Genomic DNA, 8,107 nt, shown 5'->3' with positions numbered 1-8,107 from the left:
GCAACCTTTTATGAGATCTAACCAAATGACTATTTTTAAAGAACCTCAAATGCATTTCTTAGATCTAAATGTAATGACATGGCACCTTTTATTAGGTTAATAGTAATTAGGCATATTCCAACAATATAATTATGAGTTTCACTTTTTTGATAAGCACTATATGCTGCACTCTTTAAGTTATCTTAGAACACTTTGAAATAAGCACGCAGAAAATGTTATAATCAGACTATGGAAATTGAGTTAGTTGATTCAGTCGAGTCGAGTCGAATCAAATTGAGTTAGTTAGTTTTATCTTATCATTTTGAATTTCAAATAAATCGAATAATTCACATGTGGATCCAATCTACTAAGATTTCTACTAGAAATAGTAGTCATGTGGTGATAATAATCATGGAATGAGAATTGAGTTAAGTTATTTTTATTATTTCGTCTTTATCTTTTACTGTATTCATTAGATCGTATTTATCTTTCTAGGTGTAGATCATAACTATAGAACTCTTCCAAGCTTTCAAACAATATCTTTCTAGGAGCAGATAGCCACTATCTTTCTTCACGAGCCACCATAATCTACGATTGTCTACCACCACCTTTGACTATCTGCCACATTTTGATGACCGCTGCAATATCGGATATTTATTAATCTGTCCCTTTCTGACATATATTCACTGTTTTATTTTTAACTTTTCATCTCGACTTTCAATTTATGTGAAACTAAAATTATTAGATTCGTAACTCGTGAGGTTACTAGTACAAAAAATCTCATAATTTTTTTATGTCCAGATTAGTCCAAATCTAGTTCATAACAAAAAAACTTATGCCCTAGGTTTTTCCGAGGCCCTAATATCTTAAGAATAATCTTCTCCTTAGTAGGCGCAACACAAATCTTATATATACTTGTTACCACAACCGTTAGAAAAGAGAGATGATGAGCCGAAGAAATTGAATAAGGATTTAAAGTATGAGACAAATGCCTCCTTGATTATGCTATTATTTTGGGTATATTCATAATTCCCAACTTTGAGAAAGATGACTTTATTGTGCCGTGAGCAAGTTATATCATATATATATATATATATATGAAATAACTTGTTATTTCTATCACTTCAATTCAACCACTTAATTACTGAAATCTATAGGTAATTAGTAAATATATGCAAAAATTATATTAGAATTCATATAAAAGTATAAGAAATTATATTTATAATATTTTAAATTAAATGATATGCAGATATTGATTTTGATATTATTCTTTAAACAATATTTATATTGGCATAGATCATTTAGAAGCAAATACAAATTCAGATATCAAAACGGATAGAAAAACCGTATCTGTTATGTTCTCACCCCTACTCATTCTATTATCGCTTCTCTCTACTTTATTATCTATTTGAAATATGTGAACCATTTCCGACTATTTTCTGTGACTTGATTAGTGCTCCTCCAAGCTTTAGGTATAATCTCTTATTTATCCGTTTTATTATATCATTTATTATACATTTCTACGTATCCTCGTTATAATTCCTCAGTCTATTTTTCTTTTTCTTTTTTATTTTCATCTTTTTGCGGTCTTGCGTTTTGGATTGTAATCTTCAGTTCTAATCTTGTCTTAAGACAATTAATAACATTAATTGGGCTGATGTTGTCCATATTAGTTAGTTGATTACTTTAATAAATGTTTTTGGGCTTTGGTTTGAGCGTAACGACGTAATGTTACTCATTCAATTAAATGAGGAGAATACAACTTGATCCCTTTTACATAAACAAACAGCTTGATCTTAATATCATTCTAATGGGTTCTTCCCCACTTTTCTCCACAAAAAGATTTAAAAAAAAAAAAACAGACATATGGACAAACTATGGAACCGCAAATCTAGCTAAATGTGTAATTCAAAGGAGTATGAACTCATATGCAAAGCAAGATTTTTTTCAAGGAAATTAGTATTGATCCCCGGAAACTGGAGGTGTCATTCAAAATCATCCAGCTACCTCCATTTAACATGCAATCGATTAGTTTGCAACCAAAAAAATTTAAGAGTGACGAGAAGCCTAGCACAACAAGTTCACCTTTTCTCGAGACATCCAGCATAATCCATTTAGAGCTGGCAAGAACCTCTTTTCAAGAATCCAGATCAACAGTGCGAAGACATGAAAATATAATCATAAAAGATATAACAAAAGTAAGAAAAAAATGGTTGCTACTTTCTGAAAGCAAAGGAAAATGACCTCATAAGCATCAGAGTAACATGCACTAATTAGTAAAGCTTACAGGGTAGAAGATTTTTATGTAATAAGTTGGAAGATCGTAGTGTCAATACAATGACTTATCCTGTTATATATCACACAAGTTTATATTCTTGTACACTTGCATCAGAAAGAACTGCTGTGGAGAAACCTTAGGAAGTGTGCATAGCAGTATAATTACAGTTGTAACAGTAGTCTGCTATAAAATTACTCAAAAGAGAATAGTAGTATGCTGTAAATTTTGAACAACCAATGCTATCATAATTCACGGATAAAATTGCTCGACGGCCTGAGCACATGGAGAATCCTGAAAATATAATGGAATTAATCACATAGACTAACTAAACCAGTGTCATGGGCCACTACAATAATCTGCTAAGCGAGTTCGACAAAGATAATTATTCAACAACTTTAGCACAAGTGAAAGTTACCTCATTGTACTGGATTAGTAGAACCACCTGTTCTGCTAACTAGTAAGTTAGTAGTTAGCTACGCCTCCCAAAATCGTGGCAGCTAAATTGGACATATAAGCACAAGAAACCCTTTGGGTATCTGCAAAATAGTACTTTTTTAGCCTCCTCTGTTCAAAAAAAGTGGTGCAAGTAGAAGTAACAAAACTAAATAGTGAACATACCATATAGGTAAGGCAGTGCCAGAATAAAACCTCTCCAATAACTTCAACAAACCTAATGATTAGAAAGCTAAACAGGCCACTCATACAATATCCAAAACCTTGTCTTAAACTTGGTACTATCTTGAGGATGATGTTAAACTTTTTCTCTCATACTTCTTTGCAAAGTCTGTGAGTAATAAACCCTGCCTAAATTGTAGATATTTCTCTAAACTAGTTCCAGCCCACTGTTGGCAAAAGGACTCATCAGTAGGCACCAAGGAACTAAGAGGAAATGGACCCTTTGGAGCTTTCTTCAAGGAAACGAGGAAACGATGGCGAGGTCGGATCCTCTGCTCCAGTGACAAGCTTAAGTACATGGGGTACTTCGTCAATGACTGCACCTCATTGCGGAGTTCGTTAACTAAATAAAGATACTTGGGCTTTAGATTCCCCTCCAATGACAATGACAATACCTGAGGAGGAGGAAGAGAGGGAGTGAAAAACCAAGAACAACCATTTCAGATAAAATGATGAGATAAACAAAGATTGAACCATACCTGAGTAAGACTTGTTAATACTTTCAAAATCTCAGAGTTGCTCATGCCAATACTCCTGAGGAAATTGATTCTAGGCAGAATTCCATCCTCAATACTGTAATGAAGAAGCTGTGGATGTTTGGTGACCATCTTGACTACGCTATCTTTTGGTGCCCCCAGTTCCCTTGACAGGAAAAAATATCGAGATGTCCATGAACTGTCAATCCTCTGGACAAGGATCTGTGGGCTCAGCTGAACAACTTTACTAACATCTTTTTCCTTAATACCTACTTCTTCAATCAGATACCTGATTGTTGGCTTCAGGGACTGCTCAACACTGTATGAGAATAAAGAGGGAGCAGAAGCAATAATCTGCCCTAAGCGGGAGTTTGGAATTCCTATACTCACCAGGAAACCAATGTGAGACTTCAAGTTCTTTACTGTATACTCCAAAATTTGTGGTTGCCTCACAAGTATCCTTCTCATATCTTTGTTTTTCACACCAACAGATAACAAAAACTCCAATCTCTCTTCAGCAGAAGTCAAGTTTATTTGAAGGCAAGGCATATGCCTCTCATATATGGAAATAAAGTGAGACTCTTTCAGTCCAAATGTGCCCAAGTAATCAATCAGTGGAAACCATTTCTCATCAAAATCGTGTTCTTCTTGAAGTTTCTGAAACCTACTTCTAGAAAAACTGTCATTCTTCAGCTGCAATCACTCAAATATGTGAGAGAGTATTCCATTATGTCCTAAGTAAAACAGACAATTAACTAGAACACAGCTCAGACAAATTTATGGAAGTACCTTTCCTTTGCTGTCCAAACCCATAGATTCCACCTTCGATGATCTGCCCACAGTACTCCAGCAGTCTCGGGAATTTGGTTTATTTGAGGCATCATCTACATCTGCCGGTAGGCCTGCAAACTTCAGGCCATAAGCAGTATCTGAGGCTCTTCCTTCCCAGCCATCTTTTAGTAGCCTTTGATTGCCTGGAAGATATATTCTTAAGATACAGATTTGCTAGATCTTTTTATTTAATGCTTTTCATGTAATTTTAAGATACCTGATCTTTTATTGGATTTCTTCAAGTTGAACTTTAGCTGCTTCTTATCAGAAAGATTATCACCATGGTACTCCTCCAAGTCTGAAAGATCATCCTGAAAGTTTATAAATAATTGAGATGAAAACAATAGAATACTACTATGATTAACTGCTTATGGAATTGTACAAACAAACCAAAAGTAACTTCACTAAAGGCAAGGAAGTAAGGATCATATGCTTGACTCGAGATCTCACTAAAACAGTGATAGTTTAAACACAATATTAATATTGCAGCAGGTTATGATTCATTAACTGAGTAGTGATTCTTTGCTCTTCCTTTTCTGGCAATATAAATTTCTTAATCATTAGTAATGTCCTATTATAAGGAACATGAAGAAATTAATACACTTAAAAAAGCATCATGACATAAATGGTTCCAAAAGAAAAAAAGAGTAGAAGCTCACAACATTTTAAGCCTGAGGGAGATGTGGCACTAAGTTTACAATGCATTTAGAAATGGAATGGCCATATCGGTACTTATGATGAAGCTTCATGCCCTCCATGCAAAAAAGCTTCATTCAAAGATGGAGCAGTGTTGCTGTGCAATATGATTTATGATACACCTGATTGTCTGACATTTTCAGAACCATATCTATTGTCCATAGATGGACATGCCGACACTAGGTCTGAACATGGCACCCCCAAAAATCAATGTAAAGGTTGTGAAATAACTTCTAGGTGAGCCGGCATGGCCGCGGGAAGCCACTTGAGCCCTCCCATGGCAGTTGGAAGGTTAAAGCATCAATTTTTTCCATTTCCATCGCCGGAGAAGGTGATCCGTTCAAAAATGGATTGTGATTTAGTCATAATTTGCTTCAAGCAGATAGCCATTTATAATCTGTTGAACAACATTTTCTTCTCCGACTAATGTAAAAATGGGTTTGTGTCATCTTTTCCAATCTTAGATGTGGTAAGTCCCCTCTCTTTCTCTTTCTCCCCCTCCCATGACAATGGCTCGGCGGAGGCTTGACGGCAATTTTAGATGTGGTCAGTCCCCTCTCTTTCTCCCCCTCCCTTTCTCTCCCATTCTCCCAATATCTCCTCCCCTCTATGTTTTTTGGCACCGTTTGTGTTGGCATGGCATGTACTGTAGTACATGTCGTGTTGATCGGTAGCTAATAAGCACCATGCCAACGGCAAGGGAATCCTTGCTATTGTCTAATAACATTTCTATAATAGAATAAAAATGAGATAAATCATGATGCCTCAATACGATAAGAAGGGAAGAATAGCTTAGCTACTAAATATTATTATTTCTTCATCCTGATAAACCATAATAAGATTATATTATCTATTAATCATTGTCGATTATGCTCAGATCAATGAAGAACAAATAAAAACTATATGTACGTACCTAGCATCACTATCCTTAGTATCCATATCTTTGCATGAATTCTTATATGCTATGGAAGTCTTGAATGTGGCTTTCTAATCCCTCTGGTATTCTACTTGATTGAGAATTTATAGATAGATATCTGGCATTAGGGACCAGCCACATATTTATAGGATAACAAATATGATGTATCCTAGTCCATCAAAGAACCCTATATTAATCCCATTCTAAACTAAGAGATAAACTCTTTACCTGATTACAACTTTATCTAATCCTATCTTTATAGGATAAATTAATCCAATGATTGTGATTAACTTAGACCATTTAAGAGATAAAGTCTAACATATCCTGGCAATAGATTTAAATCTTCAGGTAAGGTTTTCTTGCCAATACCAAAAATGGGATTTGAACAAGTTAGCATTAAACAATTGTCCAAGTTGATAGCGAGGCCAGCATCAGTGCCAACTCAAGTTTCAGACCACCAGAGAAAATAGTTCAGACAAGCCTCCATAAATTACTGTCCGTTATGCAGATTCATACTCATGATTAAGTTGAGTTTAGAATAGCTAAGCAACAACAGCGCATTAACAAACACCAGATATTAAAGTCAAAGTTCATAAGGAATTTTGGCCCTCAAGTAGATATTTGAAGAAATTTTTGATGATGCAAGGGGATTAGAGCAGGAAAGTATGTTCCACAATCAGAAAGTCCTAGCATAGCTAAGTTCATCTAATTCCACTAATCTTCATCACCCCTTTTAAGACTTAATCTATAGAAACTCCAAAAATTATCTTGATAGGGTCAGAGTAACCTACCTAACTCTCAAAAATCAGCTCTGAAGAAATTTAAATCCTTCTTGAACTTAATGAATAAACCAATCTCCTCATGCACTACAATTCTACTCCTACTAATACCCACCACATTCACCAATGAATAAAGTTTAGCATTCAAAAGGACCTTCAAAGGACCCGTAGGGCTACTCATAGAGGAGGTCTCAACTCATTACATATAGCAGATGGAATAAAATACCTAATTCGGGAGAGAAAGGTTATCATACTTCATAAATTATTGATCCTTCGATGCAAATTAGCAACACTCAATACTGAGCATACTCCTTATTATGTCAACTAATTTACCCTTCGACAATTAAAGAGATGAACTCACATCGGACAACTCCTCTTCCTCCTCTTCCTCGTCGTCGTCTTCATCGTCATCATCATAAGGAGATATTCTCCGGCCATAGCGCGACCGACGGTTGGATTTGAGTAACTTCTGGTTGGAATGCGACGAGAAGACGGCGAAACGGACGAAGCTGGAGCGGCAGAGGGAGTGATTACGAGTAGAAGAAGACGGGAGAGGGGAGAAGAGGAAGTGGCGAGTGGAGTTGGAGTGGAGGCCGAGGAAAGCCATTGGCTTATTCTTCTCCTATATTTCCAAGGATTGGAATATACTCTTTGCACGTTAAGGGATCCCTCGGTGAAGAGGGAAAAAAAAGGAAAGGCGAAATATCATATCTTGTTGGCTATGAGCACATCCTTATCCCCTCCAACTCCAAAGGCATTGTTCCTGTCCGGCTGGAGTTTGGGGGGATGACGTGGACTGGGCTCTTACACTAATGAGGAACAGGGATCTTATGCGGCAATGGATGTAGGAAGTTCCTGCAGGTGAGACACGTGGCAGGAATATTACATAAGACTAATCTGCAAAAGCAAACTCATAAGAAAATGGAAGTAAAAAATAATTAGATTACTGGCTAAGGGGAAAAGATGCAAATGCCCTCGACCTCCTCAGATGTGTTGAACTCAATTAGAATAGGGTTCGCCCTCATGATTAGTTAATAACATACCACCATACTTTTGTCCCCTTGTTCTCAATATGTAAAAATTGTGAAAGTGAACTATAACTCCACTATAGCTCTGTTTCTCCCATTTCTTCCTCTAGCTCTTCTTTTGATGTCTTGTTCGACCCCCTCATTTATCTAGTCTGGATCCAACCCGCATTACCCTCCTATCCATTTCAACAACATTAGCTGCGTGCAGTGAGGTAAGTTTAGCATTTTTTTCTGATTGATTTTAGAGGGGTGAAGTCGATTCACCTTTGCTGGTCTTGTAGGACTCAACTTCTCCATATCAACCTCAAGTTTGTTCAGCTCAAGTCTCTCCAGGTCGTGCTTGTTCAAATCTGAAAAAGAAAGTGAGTTTGGGTGCAAGTAGTAAAACAAGTCGGTCGGTTTACTTTTGTGTAGGACCAAATTAGTCCCATGTATTGATGTCTCTGCCG

At 36.4% G+C, this 8,107-nt stretch overlaps 1 protein-coding gene and 1 long non-coding RNA gene across 2 annotated transcripts; both read right to left on the bottom strand.

The window, feature by feature from the left end:
• Positions 1 to 1,689: 1,689 nt before the first annotated feature.
• On the bottom strand, positions 1,690 to 2,205 carry LOC140787766 (uncharacterized). Its single transcript, XR_012108885.1, has 2 exons — positions 2,065 to 2,205; positions 1,690 to 1,982 (listed from the first exon to the last, which is right to left on the bottom strand). It is a non-coding gene; the product is annotated as an uncharacterized lncRNA (long non-coding RNA).
• Positions 2,206 to 2,252: 47 nt separating this feature from the next.
• On the bottom strand, positions 2,253 to 7,380 carry LOC140787765 (transcription termination factor MTERF9, chloroplastic). Its single transcript, XM_073136859.1, has 7 exons — positions 6,992 to 7,380; positions 4,457 to 4,550; positions 4,198 to 4,382; positions 3,412 to 4,101; positions 2,876 to 3,327; positions 2,673 to 2,793; positions 2,253 to 2,548 (listed from the first exon to the last, which is right to left on the bottom strand). The coding sequence occupies exons 1-5, from the start codon at positions 7,235 to 7,237 to the stop codon at positions 2,992 to 2,994; spliced, it is 1,551 nt and encodes a 516-aa protein (XP_072992960.1). The 5' UTR covers positions 7,238 to 7,380; the 3' UTR covers positions 2,253 to 2,548; positions 2,673 to 2,793; positions 2,876 to 2,991.
• Between the last annotated feature and the right edge of the window lie 727 nt (positions 7,381 to 8,107).

Source organism: Typha latifolia, chromosome 4, assembly GCF_019914945.1.
Source record: "Typha latifolia isolate L0001 chromosome 4, TyphaL0001v2, whole genome shotgun sequence".
NCBI lineage: Eukaryota > Viridiplantae > Streptophyta > Magnoliopsida > Poales > Typhaceae > Typha > Typha latifolia.
The sequence above is the reverse complement of the archived record's forward strand: the minus strand, read 5'-3'. Positions and strand labels throughout refer to the sequence as shown.

What these genes read in the sequence shown, in the direction of transcription:
- LOC140787765 (XM_073136859.1), bottom strand. Translation starts at nt 7,237, where the DNA reads ATGGCTTTCCTCGGCCTCCACTCCAACTCCACTCGCCACTTCCTCTTC. An exon ending in GAAATCCAATAAAAGATCAG is followed by an intron (nt 4,383 to 4,456) that starts GTATCTTAAAAT and finishes TATATCTTCCAG; the next exon opens with GCAATCAAAGGCTACTAAAA. An exon ending in TATTAACAAGTCTTACTCAG is followed by an intron (nt 3,328 to 3,411) that starts GTATGGTTCAAT and finishes CCTCCTCCTCAG; the next exon opens with GTATTGTCATTGTCATTGGA.